Here is a 22,478-nt window from a genome sequence, read left to right on the forward strand (position 1 = left end):
TTAAGGCAATTTCAGTGCCACAGCCCCCGTGCAGGGCGGTGTTACTGCACCGAGCAGCGATTAAGTGGTGTTGAAATGCGTAGAAGTGTAATCGTTGGCTGCTTTCGATAGAATCGCTTGCTGCGTTGCACTAAATTGGAGAATATTTAATGGCAGCCATGGCATCCTATTTCAATGCCATTCCTCATGATTTAGTGCAGCTCAGGGAGAAAAGTGCGCGTTTGCATACGGTCGTTGTGTCGTAGTGCGGACAAGGAGAGCGGCATCATCGAAGGCGTGGAGGACGATGAGGAGCCGGAGCTGAAGGGTCTGAGCCCGGACGAGTCGGACGAGGAGCTGCCATCCGAGCCTTTGCCAAGGGCGCCCGAGGACGGCGACACGTAAGCCTTCATCATGGCGCTGCATGTCTTTGAAATAAACAGCACAAAATACGGTACTATTATGTATGGGCACATTCGTATTGCCCCAGGGCAAGCTGTCTTGTATTGAAAACACTGGTTCCCTACGATCTCTGTACGGAGTGCGCCGACGACCACCGCGGGAATTCGAGAAGTGGTGTCCGAGGCACTCAGGGGAGGCACATCAAGGAAGACGCTTACGATTAATTTACTGAGCGGGGTTTGAATGGAATGCAATGATTTACGATCGAATTGAAATATTCTGATTAGTATACACCGGGGCCAATTGAGTGGTGACGGCCGAGAACGGTGCACTCGACATCGAAGGACGCAAAGGATCCGCTTCGGCCTTATCCGTCGGCCATCGCTCACATAGCAAAATCATAAAATGAAACAGGGCACGAGAATAGACGGGGCGTGATCACCAGGTTTGCTACCTATATGACTTCGCCAAGGAAAGGGCACACGCAGGGAACACGCAGGCAGGGCTCATCTAGTGCGCTCAGGGCTGCGGCCGATATTATATATGATAACGCTGAGGGTAAGAGCTATTGACGCCTTATAGGCAAGAACTTGGAAAATCTCCGTGAAAAGATGCAGAAAGTACCGACCAAAACGTGCACTCGTCTGCGGAGATCTTTGATAGCAGCAAAGTTTAAGCAACGATTAAGCGGCACAAGGCTTTCTCGAGCCATCGTTTCGTAAATGGGCACATGAGAACGTGGGGTGTTGCGTTGCCTTGCAGAAATATCGAAAGAGAGTAATGTTAAATTCGTAGACTTTCCTTTTAATTGCACCAAACGTCATTTAAATTCGGCTCGGCGAATGTCAATCAGGAAAGACCTCCTTATTTTCCTCTAATAGCGTTCCTGTAGTCAAAATATAACCTGTAAATTTGTTGGCAAACACTGCCGGTTGCGACGAAGTTGAACATTGAGAGCGCCTTCTCAATTTCTGCGGATTCTGTGCCATTTCCTTTAGTACGCCTTAGAGGGATGAATTAATGAGTGAAGACAGCGAGGTTAGTCACAGTACGTCCGTTTAGTCGCGCACTGGGGAAATGGAGGCTGATTAATATGTACACGCCCGCAAAAAATTGCGCAATCTCCTCAAAAACTGCAACACAAAGCTTTAAACCCCTTTCGCAGATGTCAGTCGATTGCTTCATCCTTTTTAGTGATGGGCGATCTTTGCACGATGAAGAGGGAGCAATGTCAAACCCACGGTGGTATGTCTTAAAAGGATATGAATGCGAGCTAGTTGATACGAATCCATCGGAGAAAAAACAGCGCGAAATAGACACGGACAAGGGAGGAACACAGGACAAGCGCTGGTCCTGCGTTCTTGTCCGTATTTATTTAGCGCTGTTTTTTCATCGGTGGTATGTCTACCGACCAAGAAGATCCTAGTGCCTGCTCCATTGTGAAATTCAACATTAGGCAAGCTTAAACCGCGTGAAAAGACGAGGGCAAAGACACACGTTCGCAAATGGCATGCGCTGGTCCTGTGTGTATTCTTGTTCTCGTCTTATTGCGTTGTTTAAGCTAGCATTCTGTCGCACCAACTTTCTCAAGCAAAATACTCCTTAGTTTAATTCCCCTGATGAGGGCAAAACAAGGGTGTTAAAAAATTCTGGAGTGTAGATGATGCCTCAAAAGTGCAGCCGGACCACCGCTTCTTACCACAGGCACGAACAAATGTTACCGAATAGCTGGGACTCTACGCAGCACTTTCTTCCGACTCAGTGCCATTTGGGATGGTTAATTTGGCCGAACAGATATTGTTCGACGTCTTTCTTTCTGTCACTGGTTTAAGAAGGAAGCCTAAACGTCTTGTCAAGTTGTATGGTGCATCATGATATAAATACGCAGCCAAAGTTAACATTTGGCTAGAAATCACGAGCTTTTATTTTAGAAATCGGCTAACATCTACAATAACTGAGCAAAATAAAATGAGCTCTGAGCCAATTTCAGCTGTCGCGGCCCTCTATCAGGGTAGGCAAACTCTGGCTTCACCTGTACTGGTAAGGAACCTCCTTGGGGCGACATGTGCGACCAATTAGTGAACTGAGCCGAATTACCGTGATACACGAGGTCTGGATGATGACGATGATGATAGGGTTTTAATAGCGAAAGGGCCAGTTCTGGCCAAAGAGCGCCAAATACGTGATGCAATGCGTAAACAATGGCAATACACGAGGTCCCGAGTCGAATTACCGAACTCATGCACGCTCACCTTACCAGCGCGTTTGGAAGCCGTTCGCCGTAGCCACTCGGCCAGAGTTCGACTGAACGTGGTGGTCCTCACCATGCAGGCTCATATATATATAATTTTATATATCCTTTTGTGACTGTGTAATTATTATCGTAATATTTGAACGACGTTTTGGACGTTTCGAGATACGCTGTTGATATAGGATGGAAATTTGGGCTTGTTGGTACATGGATCTTCGTAGTGAGTAGCAAGGGGCGAATACAGACACAAGCAGGACAAATGTGTGGTATTTCTTGATGTCCTTCTTGTGCTTGTGATCACCTTGCGCTACTCACTACGAAGACGTTGTTGCGACGAGCTCCAAGAGTTGCCTCCGAAGTTATTAACACCGTTGGATGCCAATTGACACCATAGTTTCTCCGCAATGTGCGCAGAAGTGTCTCCAAGTTCGGACGCTACTCACAGACAGCCGTACTTCAAGCTCTGCACGCAATTTGGAGCAGGTTTTCGGCCGTGAAAAACGGTACTACTCATGTGGGATCTGGGGCTAGTAGCCCAGAATCTATTTCCTACGTGATTAGTTATTAGCGAAAATAGCGTTCTCACAAAAACCGGAGCTGTTTCCATTTGCGGCTGCTAGGGGCACTGGTTGTTCTCTATTATCCCCCATTCGTGGACTTGAGTGCAGAGGGGCAGAAAAAAGAATAAACGGTGAAATTAGTGAGAGACAGTAATCGTCGCGGCTACATGAAAAGATACACAGCGCAACTATAATGGCCTCTACAACCTGTAGAGTTTTAGGAACTGCAGGCGCTCGAGTTGCTTTCCGAGTGCCAGCCTTGGGTGGCCCTCAGAAACAACGAAGTAAAATAAAATCACAGGGAAAGATTACCTTTTGACTTATTTAACTGTAACGTTAATTATAGATAAGGGTTACATTAGTTGAATGAAAGTGAAAGACAACTTTGCCATTGGTGGGAGCCGAAACTTCACACATGACGCGTGCGGTGTTGTGCCAGTGAAGTTACGTTCATTTTCTCGAGTATTTATGTAGAGTGCTCAGTGATGGAAACGCGGTACTTGGACCACATGGCGCCACCGGAAAGCGCTGGGTCATAATGCGTCACCCAAACGTGCCCTTTATTGTAGACAATCCACCTCCAGCAGTGCTGCAAAAAGCCACGTGCGCCGAGTATCGCGTTTCAGCACTTGCATGTCTAGCCCTGGAAGTGTTATAGGGCGCAATTCGCAGCCATGATGGCGGTGTATATGGAACATCGATTATTCTGTAGGCGTCACTAGTACGTAAATATTATGAGACCTGCAACCGGCCAGTAACAAGCATACTTCATGAGACATTTGCGAAGAGCCCGCAGTGCCAGTGACGTTCTCATCGTTTGGCGCGCAGCTGGCCAGCTGTGAATTCCTTGATTTGCAGACTCACTTCCCGAGGTTGCCTAACTGCATGCGTCCTTTGCAAGGGACGAGCTAGCCAATTAAATCCCACTGAATTTGATCGCAGCTTTGTGGCACTCACGAACGTAGACTCAAATTTATGTCCCAGAATGCCCGGATTGACTGCACGGAAAATCACTCTTCTGTGGTTTCTCCAGTGTTGCATACTGCTTTTGGCTAGATTTAGTTGATTGCTGACTGGAAATGTGTGCCATCAGCCTATCAAAAAGGACGTCTGGTTCGTGGTTTGCAGGTCGTCCTTGCCTGCGACTCACCAAGCGGATAGCTACGCTGCCTTCTTGCCCGGTGTTCCAACGAACAGCAGCCCTCCTAAAGGTATACATCGCCCATGCACTGGGTGCACGTTAAAGAACCCCAGGTGGTTAAAATTAATCCGAAGCCCCCCACTACGGCGTGCCTCGTAATCATAACGTGGTTTTGGCACGTAAATCCTCCGACTTTAAGTAATTAAAGGTATACATAGCAGTCTGCGGCTCTGAGAAAAAAAAATCGCATGAATGGCGACGTGTGTTCGGTGCCCTGGAGATACAGTAATAGAATAAATTTGTTTTATTTTAGTCACTTGATCTATGGCACTAGTCAGCTGTGCCTTGGTCTTGGAACCCAGCTGTTTGACTAGCTGTATTGGGATTTCATGCGGTCCTGCTACCGTACTATTAGGAACATGCTCTTGTGCTTTTAAAGCAGCCGATCAGGGAGGGTTTCCCGCTCCTGGAACACGCGCAGCCCCCCCCCCCCCCCCCCCCCCCCCCCCCCCCCCCCAGAAACGCTGCTTTCTGCAGCTGCCGGAAAGCGGCGACACAAGTTTATACTTGCACGTCAGCAGCTCGCATGCCACGAGCGAAGGCAAATTTGGTTTTTTTTTTCTTAAAAACCGGGCAATTCACTGTGGCAAGTGTTATACTGAACAACGTGGAATTCAAAATGCGATCCTTCGGCCAAATTTCAGCAAGAACAGTGCAGCGGTAATCGCAAAATCTTTTATGTATGTATGTATGTATGTATGTATGTATGTATGTATGTATGTATGTATGTATGTATGTATGTATGTATGTATGTATGTATGTATGTATGTATGTATGTATGTATGTATGTATGTATGTATGTATGTATGTATGTATGTATGTATGTATGTATGTATGTATGTATGTGTGTGTGTATGTATGTGTGTGTGTGTGTGTGTGTGTGTGTGTGTGTGTGTGTGTGTGTGTGTGTGTGTGTGTGTGTGTGTGTGTGTGTGTGCGTGTGTGTGTGTGTGTGTGTGTGTGTGTGTGTGTGTGTGTGTGTGTGTGTGTGTGTGTGTGTGTGTGTGTGTGTGTGTGTGTGTGTGTGTGTATGTATTGCAATTTACAAATTTGAGCCGTGGAGTTCGCAAGGCGGATCCACTTGGAACGAATTCTCAGGATGACACCAGTTTCGAGATATTAATTCCCGAACTTTGCGAAGAAGCGTTCCAGTTACTTTCTTAAGAAAACGTCGTTTTATGCATTGAAGCACATAAGTAACTGACCAGAGACATTTAAATACACTGAGTAAGAACAAATAAGTTATCATCCAGATGCCTACCGATTATGCCATTCTAAAGCTCTCCCAATGTGCCCTCTGCCGGGAGGTTGCAAAACGATTTGCTCCTGTCGTGTGACTTCACTGCTCATCCCCGACCAAAACACTACTTTAACGCAGCACAAACGTTACGACCAAATGCCGTAAATGCATATGTTGTTAGAAGGAAGTACCCTCCCGGCGCTCTTGGTTGAAACTTTTTGGAACTAGGCCGATATTTTTAAATATAATTTCCTAAAAAATTCTGCCCATTCAGTTACGCCTGTGCATTGCCGTGAAGTTCCACATAATGCCGAAGGGGCAATGCCAAAAATTCCTGGGTATGCCAAGGGTTCGTCGCACAGATTCAGCACTAAACAACCTCTGTAATCAATACATCCGTCTAGATCCTCCATTTGCGCGTTCATATCTCCTACTAATAATCTGCGCCTGATTTTTCGAATTCTTTATACTGTTTTTATATCACTCTCTCTCCATAGGTAAGGTACTCCCAGCCTGAGTTCCTTAAACCCTTTTAACTATTTGCTTCGCGATCCCGGCCCACCGTCCCTGCAGTACGTTAATTACTACCGCCATTAGTACCACTAGGTGCTGTCCCTCTTCCCATCTCGGCTCAGTTATCAGTTATCATCTTTGCCTATGCATGCCTCCGCCATGTTGTCAGACTAAACGCAGCACGCAACAGCCGCGTCACATCAGGGAGGAGCTTTGCACCGATCCTCACTCTCTTGCATGTGTAATCATGCGAACGACAATTAAAATTTGGAGTCGGATATCTCGGAGCGCAGACACGCTAGAATAATTCTTCGAACTGATACTGTGTAGAAACACGACTGCCTCTAACTTTTGAATACAAGCATACACACTTACTGCAGTCAATAAAAAGTTAATTATTCAATTTTAGTTACTTGGGCTGCTGACAGCGATAATTATGATCTCACTTAGTGTCCCCCTGGCCACATAACTTAATTGCACAGGTGGTCATCGCGTGCCTCCCAGTGATTAATTATCAGAAGACCATAAAGCTTAACTTTGAACGCCCAGTATAGAGGCTATATGGTGTGGCATGATTTCCCCCACGAGTTGTGGGAGCGCGGCGTCTTTAAGGCAGCGTGCACAAGCGATTGCGGCGAGTCCAAAGTGCAGCAAGAGGCTGAGAAAGCTTCGCTTCAAAAAGAAAGGCATATAAACGCAGACGGTAAATTAAAAAAGTTCATCTAGTTCTACAAAAACGGCAAGTGAGAAATCAAGAAAGAAAGTTTGTAGGATAAAACAAAGCGTGGTGCCTTGCTTTCTGAGGCCTACGTTGGTTGTCTCGGGAGAGGAGCAAATATTGAGGCATGTGTCTGCTGCAAAAAAATTTCCGATCGCATTGTAATATGTGGTCATCTATGTGTCTATCTTTCTGTGCGTGTCTTATTTGCGGCAATTACCGTCTTTCAGCAAACGCTAAATAGGTCAAGAAGCAGTTCTCTTGAAGTGATATAATATGCCAGGATATTGTTACGGGGAGTGTTTAGACGGCAATCGCTTGTCGGCACTAGTCGAACTACACATCCCAAAAGCCCAGGCTTCAGAGCAGATTGAGCGTTCAGTCAGCCCAACATTGTTTTTGTCTTCATCGCTTTTTCACGAGCATCGCGATGGTCATGAGTAGTCGTGAAAATATTTACCGAGCCAGAATTGTAGAGTACGCCCACCTTCCAGAAGAACGGGGGTTCAAAGCTGACGGGAGCATTAAGTGGTCACCGAGATAAGCAAGAAACATTTAGAATACTCGTGAGAAAAAGTAGAGAAGAAAGGGAGGCAGGATCGTCGCAGGTATTATAGGTACTTTACGAAATAAAGCAGATGTAGACAGAGTGATAGATTATGATACAGCGACACGTTTATTGCAAATCAATGCAAATCGCACCTACGGCGCGTGGCCGCGATGCACTTTACACGGCACCTGGCGGCGATGCCGACGACTATGGCGGCAATTCGCCTGGAGTGTGTGCTATCGCAATAAAAGCCGGCTGGGAAAGTGGTTCGGGCATAATACGATAGTGCGAATGTTTGCCACCTCCACAGAAAGGCGTGCTCGGCTACGACCATTCGTACCAATGCGGCCTCTAGCGCTTATGGCTTGCTGCCTCTCGCCCGCCAATTCGTGCAAATTCGTGTCTGATGGGCTTCGGTTACGGAACATTGTAACTACAGGTATATTACCACGCCCATCGGTTTGCCATATAAGGAGCCGTGGGGCAGCAGCTTTTTCAAAGAAATATTTAAGAGCAGTAGCGCTGTACGAGTAAGTTACTGTTGCACGATACCGAAACAGAAGCCACTCTTGGTGTCAGAGGCGACTTGGTAAGCAAAAAAAAAAAAGAATATATATATATATATATATATATATATATATATATATATATATATATGCAAAATCGAAATATGGCCGGGTGGCGACGCCACCGTGAAGTTCCCGCATCAGCCCATCGTGACGTCATGGATTTTGGCTGCGCCTGCTCTGTCATAGTTAATTTTCTATCCGCAAAGATGGAAGTATTTTAAGGGACTCACCAAGTTTCAAGATATTGCACTGCACCCCCCCCCCCCCCCCCCTGCCCAAGATTGCCCAAATACGAGAACACGCACTTTGACATTCGTAACGTCACAATGATATGATAGCGCTTGTGTTCTTACGCGAACAAATGGAAATTTGGCTTTCATTCGCTTTTCTAGTAAACAACCACTTTCCGCGACATCATCAAAAATGGACTCTTTGAATATTATTTATCAGTCTAAACTAATTTAGTGCGTCCCTTTACGAACGCTTAGTGGCGCGGCGTTCCACTAAAAGTGGTACCATATAGTATAGACCAATGCGGCGTCTTTGGCGCACCGACTTAACCACGTGACACTCGCCATCGGTGAGTGACCGTTTTCCGCAGGGCAATACCAGGTGTGCCTGGTGGCGGGCGGTGGTCGCGACTGCGTGGGATCGATCGAGTTGCCCCTGGACCGACCCGTCACACTGGCCGAGCTACGTACAGCGCTTGGGGCCGCGGCAGACGCGGCGCTGCGCGAGCTCACCTCAGCGTCACGCTTCGGATTCGTGACTGAGGCGCTGCGGCCGCTGAGCCCTGGCGAGGCCGAAACCTGCGTCGTCCAGCAGATCTACCCATCGCGAGCCGTCATGCTTCGGGACACCAGAGGCGAGTCCATTGGAACAACGTGTTTATTAGAAAGAAAGAAAAAAATGCAGGCACGTCCCCACCCCTTGTGCTGGAACCAAGCACGCATTTCGTTGTATACTGTGTAGCTTGGACAACTTATGGAAAAAAAAAAAAGGCCGGACAACAGGATGCCGACGACCGTAGCGTCTCAACGACGTTTTCTTAAAGTAAGAAAACGATATGTATACATGGCTTACATTCAAACGTCGCTTGGGGGAACCCGTCCTAGTCAATAAAATGTCCATGCTCAACAGTAGCTTGTGCGTTCATCGAACTCGTCTACGTTTCGTGACACCCCTGATTCAGCCACAGTGACATCGTGAAATTGGTTGCCGAGCTTTCAAAATTGTGTCTTAATTCTCGGCAATGCGCATGGTATATTACTATATACCAAACTAGGGTTTCTAAAATTCAGGATTTCGAACTGTCAGATTTAGATATTTAAGCTGCACACGCACGCCTCCGTGCGCCCTTAGTTGCGGTAAACACCGTTAGCTACCTGTATTGCGCATGATGGAGTCTACGTTGACACAAGCTGCCTTGGGCGAAGAGGGGATCCTAGGGGTTGAGCCGATGCTGAGTGCTTGGACCGCTGAAGCCCCTCGGCGGAGGCAACACACCCCTTTGGCCTCGGCTTCACGTAGGCGGCACCCCTGACTGACCCACCCGGGGGAAATCGGTAGTTGCATTTTATTGTCATCCTCTCCAATCTTTGCCTTTCTCTCTCACTTTTACCAACAGTTTTCCCTTCAGACGCCCCTCGAGGCTGTATCTGCGCGAGCAATATTGCTGAACAAGCTGATGACCATTTGCTCCATTTATATAACGCACAATTATCAGCTCAGTAAAACGGAATTTTACAGCCTCTTGACCAGCTCCCAGATCCTTACATTATCACTGCTGACTTTAACGCCCATAAAAACCTCTGGGGCCGAGACTCCCGGTGCGACGCGAGAGGCCGAATAATTGAAAAATTTCTTTTAACTTCAGGCGCGTGCCTCTTTATAAGAAAGAGCATACCTATTCCAACGTTTATCATAATTCACATTCTTCAATAGATTTAGCGATTTGGCGCTGCGGTCCTTCTACCTTATTTCGAATGGACTGTAATAAAATAATGCTTTTGGAAGTGAGCACTTCCCGGTAACGTTCAACCCTTCATAGAGCAACACGAATGTCCTCGACATGCCCCTCGGTGGAAACTAGCCTACGCCCGATTCGGATTATTTAAAAAAGTCTACTTACTTATCACGAGATTTTATAAGCAATTTTACTATATATGACGCACTAGCTTATTTGACCGCTTTTATTGTTGACGCAGCAGAAAAGTTCATCCCTTAAACAAAAGGTCGTTCAAGTGTAAGACGAGTTCCCTGGTGGAACGATGATTGCAGACGAACTCGAAAGAAGCAAAAAAAAAAAAAAAAAGCATGGGGCATTCTGCGCTGATACTCAACTGCAGCAAATCTAGTTGAATTTGAACCGACTAAATCACAAGGAAGGCACACACGACGGCAGGCTAGGAGAGCAAGCTGGAAGAACTTTCTTTCGGGAATCACTTCATATACACAAGAAACAAAAGAACGGAATGCGCTCAGAAGGCTAAATGGCAGCAACCGCATCCGCTTCCCTTGGTAAATAACAAAGGAAACAGGTTGGAAGACCAGGCAAATGCTTTCGGTAAACATTTTCAGTATGTGTCTATCTTCGCGCACTATTCACAGCCATTCCTTAAATACAAAGAAAATAGAAAATGCAAGCCACTGGACCGCAAGTGCAGGGGAAACGATCCATATAACCGTCTTTTCAACATTGCCGAGCTTAGATCAGCATTGTAGATCTGCAAAAGCTCTGCGCCGGGAGCAGACAGGATCATATATAACATGATCAAGAACGTGCACACGGAGACACAAATTACATTGCTCGCACTTTTTAACATTTGGGCAGCTGGACACCTTCCAGCTACATGGAAAGAACCTATGGTTTTTCCAGTTTTGCAGCAGGGTAAAGGCCCATCCTTGGTAACAAGCTACCGTCCGATAACGCTCACAAGCTGCCTATGTAAGCTTTTCGAGAAAATTATAAATCGCGTTTTTTGCATTTGCTAGAATCAAACAATATGCTTAATGCCTACTAATGTGGTTTTCGAGAAGGCCGGTCCTCAACCGACCATATTGTGCACTTTGAGGCTAACATTTGCGATGCATTTGCCCATAAACAATACTTTTTGTCAGTTTTTTTAGACATGGAAATCCTTTTAGACTAAGTGGAGCCTTAGTCCAGCTACCTGTTGGCCGCGTCGCCTGCTGCTGCAGCGGCGTGGCAGTTTGGTATTGCACACGCGTTCGCTCGTCTGCGTCGGTTTATTGCTCCACTGAAAAGCTATACTGCCTTAGTAATCCGAGTTCATGGTTTTCACCATGAGTGACAGCTTCGCAAGCGTAGCACGAATCCTAAGGGCGACGTGTACGCTTCGAATTCAACGGCTATGCTATACTGCGAAGCTATTCCGACATCAATTGTGACTGGGTGTGCCCGCCACAAAAGGCAGTTCATAATCTATTATGTGGGAGGGGGATAAAAACAGGATAGCTGATGAGGGACGAAGCAAAAAAAAACAGAAAACTACCAGATAGCGTGAAGAAGCTTTAAAGATTTTTGCTTATGCGGCCATCTGCAAATAGAGAGGCTCCTTACATCCTATACAGGATGTCCCAACTATAATGCACCAATATTTAAAAATATGCAAGTGCCACGGTGCTGGGCAGAACCAAGGTAATGTTGTTTGCTGTCGCTTGGAGATACTCAGATTATTTTTTGCATTCCGCCTAAATACACAATTAGTCTGAATTAATTAAGTTCTCCAAATATTATTGAATTAAAAGTGTAAATAAAAAAATTGTAGAGTAGCATGAAAAACTCCCAATACAGCTTTCTGTTGCTCTGTACGTGCTACATAAAAGTGTTATTCCGAGCGTTAAAGAAGCCCGCGAATACACGCTAAATTGCCGCGCGACTGGCCGCTCGAGGCACTTTGCGTATATTCGCGGGCTTCTTTCACGTTCGAAAAAACTATTTGATGTAGCACGTATTGAGCAACAGAAAGCTGTATCGGGAGTTTTTCATGCTGCTCTACAATTTTCTGATTTACACTTTTAATCCAATAATATCTGAGAAGCTGATTAATTAATGAAGAGTAATTATGTATTAAAAGAGGAATGCACCAAATAATCTGAGTATCTCCAAGCGACGGCAAACAACATTACCTTGGTTCTTGTCCAGCTTCGTGGCATTCGCATATTTTTAAATCTTGTTGCATGGTAGTCGGGACATCCTGTATAAGCTGTGCACTTCCTTGGAGAAAGTTACAGTCGTATTGCGCGCTGGCCCACCTCGTAATTTAAGTTGACGCCCGTCCAAATTTGGAGTTGGCCCACCCCCAAATTTTATTTGGCTCACCCCTACTATAAGCTTCCCCCTGCATTTTCTATGGAGCCCTATGTATCCCTGTGGGTATTCCCTTTGATAAATTTTTAATTAATCCTTATCTCTTATAAAGCTACCAATTACCTACATTTATATTATAATGATTAAACATTTTAAGTTCGCAAATTACGCATTTTTGTGCAGATACAAGGCATTACAGTTTTCGCTTGACGGACCTGTGACACTCGCCATGTTTACGCACAAAATGTAGCCGCTTGTTCAACCCGTTGCGAAACGCGTCAGCATATCGCATGTTCGACACAAGCCAGGCTTCACACCACCGCAGACCAGCGCGAGCACTCAAACCTCCGAACGAACTTCTGCAGGACGCAACAAATGCGCAGCACCGTAACAACCACACGGCACGCAACCGCACCAAAGAAGGCGCGCAAGCGGAAGCGCTGCCGGTAGCGCGACTAAAACCCCTTGATGTTAGAAAGTAGCGACACTCTCCCCCACGCGCGCGCTTTCCTCCTCAATTCTCCTCGGATTTCTCCCCCTCACCGGGCCGGCGCGGCGCTGAACCCTCCAGTGGCTCGCTGCAGCCGCATTAGAATCAATGCGCGCGCTTGTTTATTCGGCCCTTTGAAGCGTTGTATGGGAATTTATCCCTTGTGAAACTGTCATGACGAAAGTACGTTTCCGATAAAACGTCGTGACATTTTTTTTGTGGACGCTTCGATAAATACAAGCGGAAGCGCTCCGAAAAAATGAGTACCAAGCAGTGGCTGAGCTGTTTACCTCTACGTCGCCACTTGGGTTGTCCGTAACGCGGAGGTGTATTGGGTGCATACAATATAAGCAGCGTAGAGTATAAACGAGAATTTGGTTCACTATCTTCGCTCTTAAAAGGCCCAGAGAAGGTAACCAAGAAGAAATGTGCTAGTTTACTTAAAGTGAATTCGCCAAAATGAGTGGGCCAAAAGCCTTTGTACCAATGCCACTGTGCGAAATACGTCCTTTGTTTGCGAAACAGCCAACATAGAACTTTACACACGCGCCTGTATTCCGTCACTATGAAACGACGAGAAATTACGTTCCATCACCTCTGGGAATAACCTAAGTCTCTCTCTCAAAAAAAAAAGGCTGATTGCTTACACGTAAACTGTTAAGACTGGCACTTGATAATTAACTTACAGACTTCAAGATGTCAAGTTTATCAGAATTGAGGGAGATTATCAGAAGCGCGTGGCTTGTACTTAATGAGCATGCGCGAATAATACATAATAGCACTTATCTACCTATATATTGCGGTTCACGCCTTCGCAACATAAAGTACATAAATAAAAAAAATGCTCGCAGTATTGAAACTTTGCAAAGATACAATAAGCACGCAATAAGAGTAAAATAGTTCTTTGGCTTCACAAGTATCAGGCGCAAGAATCACACGCACACACACACACACGCACACACATACATGCACACACATACACGCACACAAGCACGCACATACACAAACACGTACACACACACGCACACAACTACAAAATATGAGTTACAGGCATTAACTCACAAATTACATACATTTGAAAACTAACGCACGCGCGAAAACACAAAAAGCTTTGACACGGCTCGAAGAGTCAACGAAAATTTCAGCCGACTCACTTAAAAAAAAAAAAAAAACTATATGCACGGTTATCGGTGCTCTGTATTGAACTGAACGAAGAGTCCGGCTATGCGAAGAGCACTAAAATCTCCATGCAACTTCATCCACAAATATGAGGAAAGCTGCAACATTCACCTCCCGATGTTATGGAGCCACTGCTTCCGACGCACGACATTCCGTTCACCTCGGGGGATATAAAATAAGGCTTGCCCTTTCTCTGGCCTGCTGCTGCATTGAAACGCCCACCTCAGATTCCTACGAAAGGATGGAAAAACTTGGGAAACACACGTTCGGAGCGGCAGGGCGACCACCACTTGGACTGCTCATGGCGAGCGGGAGAAACTAAAGCCGCACAAAAGCAAGTTTCGCGCCGTTTTCGTGACGTCAGGGTCACCTGACGGGGTAGTCTCGAGCGCCGCAGCCATTCAGCGTGGCGGATGCGCTCCCTCCGCGAAAGAGGGGGAGAAAAAGAGGAGGTTGACCGCGCCGGCGAGGGTGTTGCGGCGTAGATCAAAGCGTGTCGCTACTTTCTAACATCAAGGGGCTTTAAGCGCGACTCGATCGCAGCGCCGTTAGTTCTCGCGACCGCCACGGAGCCCATGTTTTCAGCGGAGCTGTGAAACTGAGTTGATTCTATTAACGTTGCCTCTGACCTCCTTGAAGCCCTTGGGTTCAACGAAAGCGGCGGGAAAGTAAACATGTCCACAATAGAGATTAGTAAGAGCCGATCGGAAGATTGGTGGAAGAAAAGTAGGGAAACGACAAACGACGTACAAAAGCAAAGTTCCCGATAGGGGTTCAGAAAGTTTGCTGACGGAAATTCTTTGTGTTTTTTTTATGACGGGTAGGACATTAGGAAATATAGCAACGAGCTTGGTGGCACAACCCACCGCCCTGTTCCAAAGGGTACGCTCCTATCATCCATCCATCCTTCATCCATCCATCCATCCGACTTGTATGGCATATGCCTCTAGGCCCTTGTGTTTAAGAACCTAAGCAGAGTCATGATGTCATCGACAGTCAAAGAAGTGCGGCTTTCTAACGTACCTGCAGCGTATCCTCCAGGCGTTTCGTTCGTAGAATCGTGGTTTATTCGACGCAATTGATCTGAATGCAATTCAAGCCGTGGCCCCCTGCCAGATGTTTACGGCAGTATCATACATAGATAGGATGTATTCCCCCATTCGTTGCCATTTTAACAGCGGAGCTGTTTAGGCCGAGCGTTAGTCCGTGGCGTGTAAACAGAAAATGTGGGCCGATACTGGCGGCAGTGCAGAAAGGGTCCAAGCGCAATGGCACATACCCCTGTGAACTAGCGAAGCTGAGCCTGGCGAAGTCTAGCTAAGCATGGTTGGGCCTGTATACAGCCATGCTTCATCCACCTCTCGATAATCATAGTTTATATATCAATGACAGCCTATTATCATGACCCTTGCGCCAATAAACTTCAGTGATCATCATCATCGTCACAAGGTGCCTTCAAATGACGCGCGCCTGCGCCCTTCCAGTTGTTGACGCGTACGCGCGAAAGAGAGCAGCAGTGAAGCGGGCAACACAAGAAAGGGTGTGGAACTCTTGGGGAGAAGACTGTGGTCGTTGGAGCCACACTCTCGCTGAGCTCGCAACGTAAATTAAAATACATTCTCTCAACTGTGCGTTACAGTGTGATAAAGCGTAAGGCTTACACCATAGCTCAGATGGCATACGAGTTCTGTTTCAACTGCGCTTTTTTCTTCAAAAAACGACTTATGCGGCTTTGTATTAATTGGAAACAACGCGACTTGGTTTACAGCAATGCCAGCAACAATAGGACAAAATGGCAGGCTGAGCATGCGCCTGTCGTTCACTGCGGTTTTACATTACAGTGCTATCATTGTGCACAATGTGCTTCGCAGATGCCGTGGAAACCTCTCCTGTCTCTTGGGAGGAGGAGCGCGAGCCTGGGAGCACTACGCCACCTGTCATCAGCCACGATCCAGGTAAAATGACGACGTGGTTCGACCTTTGATTACTGCTAAATTTTTATACGTTAATGTAACGGAAGGAGACAGCAATTTCTGTCTTTAGAATTATTTAATTTATTTTTTTAAACATTCATTTGGGGCTAAAGTTAATCCACCTTTAGTGTACAGAGAATGGTGGCAAATAAAACGTGGGTTTATGCTTTTAAAGATACAAACAGCCAATTTAAAACTGCTAGCTGCTTAAGCGCCCGATATGCAATCTGCTTCGCGACCAGCACTGTGATCGCTCTCTTCTTGCAGAACTCAACCAAGCGTCCTCGCTCGCGAGAGAAGTGATACCTGCAAGGCCTTGGAGGAAGACGACCAATGGCGTACACACTTATGGTAAAGTAGTGCTGATTTGCCTGCCCCTCAACGCGCCTATGAGAGCAAACGAGAACACTTAGAAGAATTTACGGCCATACTCGAGCATTCATGCACTTTTGACCACGCGAGAGGGTGCGCACCTGCTGCGACGGATGCTGTATATGCATGATGTGTTGAGAAAATCGAAACAAATTTGCTGTCAGTTTTCTCGAGGAATGCAACAACAGCCTGCCGGGGGAAGCGGTCGACCGTCGCGTTTCGCTGCATGAAATGGGTGCCACGCATATTCCTGAGCGCAATGCTGCCACTACAGTCACTTTCTATATGCGATCGGCGATTTATTGCGGGTCTTGCCTAGCCTTGAAAATTAACGAAAAAAATAAATTGTTCGATAAGCGCACATATAACTGATTGGTGGCGTGATTTGTGCTGCGCCCACGACTGTTCGCTCACTATTTAATATTTTCGGTGCATTAGTGAACTCGACTTATCCGGCGTTAAAACATTCCAATGTCGCAACTGCCACTAGTATGCGCTGGAAATGTCTATAGCTGCCAAATGAAAAAGCGAGAGAGTTTCGAATTTTCTGTTTAAAGTGTGCAGTTTTAGTAAAGAGAAGTCTGTACTCCCCATTAAACTTACCAGAGAAGAGGTAGCGAGTGTTGTGAGACACGCACTCGCCTCATCTTCTAATAGCAGGAAGTATGACCACAACAATCACCTTGTGGATCGCATTGCTCACTCTTTCTCGACACCCGCAACTCCTCCTCCTTCCCTCTGACCCCCGCTCTGTTTTCATTGCCCGAAAATCCATCCTCCGCTGTGACACGAGATTCGAGAAAGTGTTCTGAAAGGCGTGAAATTGAAGAGTGATGAAGTAGAAGACTATGATAGATGGATTGTGGACAACGCATTTTATAAGTCGCTGTTGCAGTATCTCTATGAAACGGGCCTGCATGCTTATATTTAACCCCATTCTGGTGTTATGCCGCGTGGCAAACCAAGCGAAAAAAAAAAAAAAGAAACGCGGCCCCGCATTCTGATTCACATTTGCGTAAAGCCGTGTGGAGCGAGATGATGGTGACTTTAAAGGTTTTGGCACATACCCACTCACGGAGATTAGCCAGAAGTCGGGCAGATTTTACATATGTGTTAAGTGAGTAAATTTACAAAGTCATAATTTTGATAAATAAATTAAAACGAGTAAAACCTCAGACGAATAAGTTAACAGTCATTATAATAGAACACAAAAAAAGAAAGAAAATATATATATATATATATATATATATATATATATATATATATATTCATAAATGAGGTAATAAGGGAAGAATGAAATGAATAATACGATTAATAATGAAATCGGTTTCATTCAACAATGAATTATCTCTATGGCGATGCATGCATACTCGTACATCCCTGTGTATATAAGTGTCCAAGCACAGAAGCTTCGCAAGACAGAAGCACCAGAGAGTTCAATGGCAGGCCGAGATGTCGCGTTGTAATTTGCATTTGTCCTTTTTCTCAGGGAGGAGTAACGCCGGTAGTCCAGTAAGTAATGTTAAATTGTTTCTAATGTGTTGCAGAAATGGCACAAAGGGGAAATTGCCAGACCCGACCGGTGCATCGCAGTCTCGTTAATGTCACTTCTGTCTGCCTTGTCTTGCAAAATTTCCTGCTCCATGGGTCTGAGCTTCTGTCTCGCGTGCACCGTCGCCACAACGTGCGTTGACGCCATGTGCAGTGGGCCCACTGGGTGTGTGCCAGCGACCCGACTGTGGCCAGCCCGGCCGGGTCAAGTGCATCGACTGCGGCCTGGCGTCCTATTGCAGCAGTCGCTGTCTGAAGGCGGACGCGGCCAGGCACAGGCTTTCCTGCTACCGTGAGTGCTCTAATTAGGCAAGAAAGAGCCCATCGCGAGAACACATGAGGGTGACTTAGCAGGACTCTGGTGCGAGTTGGTTGGTTCATGATCATGAAGCAAACTTTGACCAGCACGAAGAAAATCAGACGAAAGACGAGGAACAGCGCTCGTCTGGGTTTCTTCGTGTTCCTCGTCTTTCGTCTCGTTTTCTTCGCGCTGGTCAAAGTTTGCTACGGTGCACTATCTAATTATACCATTAATATTATATATGCCAACGATATCCAATAATCTAATATCATCTAATTATACGTTGCGCTTCGATATGCGTTGGCATAATCTATGCATGTATCGCGCTAGGGCAGTAGACACAATACCCGATTACGTTCTTAATCCTACTGCATGGTTTCTCCACAGTGTGTCCATACGACGCAAGGAAGCTTGCTAAACTGAGTACATGGAATGCTTTCTTTCCAAGCAGCTGCTGTTGCACGGATACATTTACACTGATTCACGCTCTACCCGCTGTGGAGTTTCACAACTAAGGGCCTGCACAAGTGAGAACCGCACTAGCAGATAATTGACGAACACGTGATTTAAAGCCTCTTCTTTTATTAATATTGTTACGGGTCAGAAGAAGAAAACACGATGTAGGAGAGAAGAGGAGGTAGACGAAGTTCCGGGAGAAGCCTTTTGTAACAAAGTCTTGACCTGTCGCAAAATGATACGCTGAGAAGTGCCCGTTGCATTTTGGTGGCAAGCGGTGGGACGACCAAACACGCTGAGAGGTCGGAAGACCTCTTCAAGAGAGAGTGGCTTTTTGAGGCGTACGATCGCATGCAAGCGGACTGAGAAGATGCTCTCGGCTGTGATACACGGACCTGTTTCGCCTGTAACCGAACACTGAGAGCGTGGCGGGATCTGAGTGCGACGAGAAAACCGAGAGCGAGGAGAGTGCCCTGTGCGAGGCGGTGCGCCAGAACGAAGTTGCGCAGCATTGAGGCGCGGCGTCGATGTTCATGATGGCTCTTATGTAGAAAAAGAGAAAGCGCGCGAAGAGCTGCTGCCTGAAATGGCCACAGGTCCGAAACTGTGTCTGCGTTCTATTTTCGTGAACCACACATGAGGCAGCACTGAAGCATCAAATTCAGCAAGAGTCGAGAAGGGAGCAAGAACGCTACTAGCGACCCCTGCGACATATGAGACGCAAGCCCAGCGTAACAGCGACCAACGTGGTTAAGCGAAGGTGGCGTAAGTTAACGCAAGTGACGGCGTGCATTTCATTGCAGGAATACCACCATACAATCCTCCCCAAGATGGCTGCCTCCTGTACTTGAAATTGCCGCGTCATCGCAAGGAAGTGCTACAGGTATTCCCTACGACTGGTATTAGGGATCCAAGATTGAACTGAGCGCTGAATGTAATATTGAAAACAGGATATTCAAGGCGACATACAAGCTTGTAAATGACGGAGTTGCTTCTACCTATGAAAAAGCCACCTACGGTGCTTCCTGAACACGTCAGTGGAAATGCGGACATATGAAACAAGATGACTCAGCAAGTTGAAAGGCTACGCAGCTAAGTCGTGCTCCTGAAGGAGCATTTGACCAAAAAGCAGCAACAGAAGTTGGACGACAAACTGGCCACCTGACCTCGCTTTTGCCAACGCCTGTGTAGGGAACCACTAATTCATTTATATTTTTACCTTCACCGAGCCTTTCAGCTGCGTGTCCAATACGCTCTTTCAAGAATACTTGTCGCTGGTGAACATTTGACGGACGCGAAGTTACAGTCGTGGATTTAGAAAGCCGAGTAAAATTAGCACAGCGCCATAGGCACGTTGCTGCTCCTGTTACTATCGTTAATTCGAAAGCTTACGACAGTGTAGAACATAAAATTTTGCTAGATAGACTAAGAAAAGTAAGATTACCAAATTATCTGATGGCAGGATAGGTGAATTTTTAAGCGTGAGGGAATTTTACTGTTCTTTAGGACGCTCCTCGTGGAGTACTTACAAGCACTATATAACCGCTTGCAGACATACTTTTGTGTGCTATTGAAAAATGGCTAGAAAATATTCGGCTCTGCATAAATGTTAAGAAGTGTTCAATTTTAGTTCTTCCTGTGAAAAATCTGGTGAACATATCATTTTGCTATCGCTTCGAAAGTATACGACAAGTAGACTCATTAAAGTATCTGTAATTTACGCGATGTCTCCCTTAGCTGGCGTAGGCACATTGATTATATAGCTAAAGAAGGAGTAAGAGCGGTTAACTTGAAATGTTACGAAAACTATGCAACAGTCTATACAAAGATATAACAACACATTATAAAATGCAGAGGTGCATTTATCCACCAGCTCATCAAAAATTGGAGGACGCTTAAGCTTTGCTTTTAAGAGTGGAACGCGATAACATTCAAAGATCCCTGGCTGCTTATCAGGCTTCCCGGCAAGTACAGCTTTCTTTCTATCCAACTTCGCCTCCCCATGCGGATGCCATACGGAGCTTACATGCAACGGTGTTGTAGGCTGCCGAGGAGGCGAGCGCCATCAGGATGGAATTTTTGCAACGAGGAAACCACGGCGCGCCACTGTATGAGTGGTAGAAATGCTGGAAAAGGGGCTTGTGTTTGAGTTTCCTTGTAACAGAATTATGTTTTCTCGTACATTTAAATTACAATCCGACGCTATCATGTCTGTAGGTTGTATTAAGTCGTACTTTACAATTTTTCTGACAGATTATACTTTGAGAAATTCAGTTTTCTTCACTAACGCCCCTGCGCTACATGGAGGGCCTGCGTGGTCGGGGTGGTTGGGAATGATTTTCTCCGCCACGGACGCCAACACCGACGCCAACGCCGAATTTTCTGCGACACGGGGCCCTTAACGCTGTCGCGTTAAAAACTAAATAAATCGCAGTCTGTCCAGGGGCGGTAGTTCCAAACAAGGACATACTGTAATCTCGTAATGGGGAATATACCTAATCCAGATATATATACGAGACAAACGAATGTAAGTTATGCGGCTCAAGAGCAACACTTGAGCATATGCTGTGGGAATACAAAGGGCTGACGAGTAGCAACGGGGAGACAGCCTCTAGCGAAAGCCTTCGCGCGTGTTGGTGTGCTGTGTTGTTCAGCTCAGCACCAGAAGATCAACTGTGGGTAGCCCATCGGGCCGACGACGCCGCCAGAGCCCAAGTGCTCGTGGCAGACGCCTACCTATCTACCCATGCACTACCTACCTACCAGGCGCGTAGCCAGGGGGGGGGGGGGGGGGGGGGGGGGGCTGATGGGGCTTCAGCCCCTCCCGAAATGTTTTCGTGCCGGCATGCACCGCCGACCAAAATTACCACCGACGCCGGCATTCATTCTGGATTGTGTCTACAATGTCTTTTTCAGGCTCGAAAAGACATTTCGGCACGAACATTGCGAACTCGGGCTGGGTTTCGTGACAACGCCCTTGCACCTGGAGTCACGTAACGCAAAGAGCCCCATCCGAGCACAAACTTTCAACGGCTTTTCGATAGCGAGCGGGCGTGTTGCGTCATCTCGCAACGGCCGCGGAATCTACGGAGCGCATGGATTTCAATTACGAAACTTTATAGGTATAAAATTCTCATAACTTTTTTGACGCGAAAGGTGCGCAGACATTTCCAAAGGCATGCTTTAAAAGATTTTCAATTCTAGAACTTTACGGGGTTAATGATCTTATAAACTTGGGCCAACATGCGCGCACTGGAGCCCTCCCATCCAAGCCCTTCCAGAAATGGAAGCACGCGCTTGCAATCTTCCACACACACGAAAATACTAAATATCACCGGGACTGTCAGCTACCAGCTGATACTTTTCTCCAAACATTTTCAGGAAGCGTGCCCAATGTGATTGATCAGCTGGACCAGGGCAGGCAAAGTAAAATATGAGAAAACAGAAGAAAGTAAACAGCTTATTATTGAGAATGTTTTTTTTTTGTGGGCTTCAAGGTCTGGCTCTCCGTGGCTACAGGGACAGGGGCCCTATGGATTTAAGCAATGCCCCTGCTGAAAATACAGGCATTTTCAGAGTGCTTCTTCGCATGCGAGCTGATTGTGGAGATACACATCTGAAGAACCATTTGGAAAGTTGCCCCAGTAATGCCTCGTAATTAAGCCCAGACGCACAAAACTACATTATGGAAATTTGTGGTGACATTATCAAAGAAAGCCTAGATTCAAAAGCAGACTGCTTCTCCATACTTCCTGACGAAACGACGGACATGGCTGGAATCGAACAGCCTATTGTTTGTGCAAGGTACCTAAACAAGGATCCCAACGACATCAAGGGCGT

General features: G+C 46.4%; 1 protein-coding gene across 1 annotated transcript in view; it reads left to right on the plus strand.

Moving 5' to 3' along the window:
• Positions 1-18,190, plus strand: part of LOC119455843 (uncharacterized) — a 33,384-nt gene extending 15,194 nt beyond the window's left edge. The window contains exons 4-9 of the mRNA XM_049660948.1: positions 246-380; positions 4,321-4,403; positions 8,585-8,869; positions 15,857-15,940; positions 16,226-16,309; positions 18,036-18,190. Coding sequence (XP_049516905.1) covers positions 246-380; positions 4,321-4,403; positions 8,585-8,869; positions 15,857-15,940; positions 16,226-16,309; positions 18,036-18,190 — 826 coding nt within the window. The remainder of the gene's footprint in view (positions 1-245; positions 381-4,320; positions 4,404-8,584; positions 8,870-15,856; positions 15,941-16,225; positions 16,310-18,035) is intronic.
• Positions 18,191-22,478: the final 4,288 nt, after the last annotated feature.

The sequence above is a fragment of the Dermacentor silvarum genome, chromosome 1 (assembly GCF_013339745.2).
Source record: "Dermacentor silvarum isolate Dsil-2018 chromosome 1, BIME_Dsil_1.4, whole genome shotgun sequence".
Lineage (NCBI taxonomy): Eukaryota > Metazoa > Arthropoda > Arachnida > Ixodida > Ixodidae > Dermacentor > Dermacentor silvarum.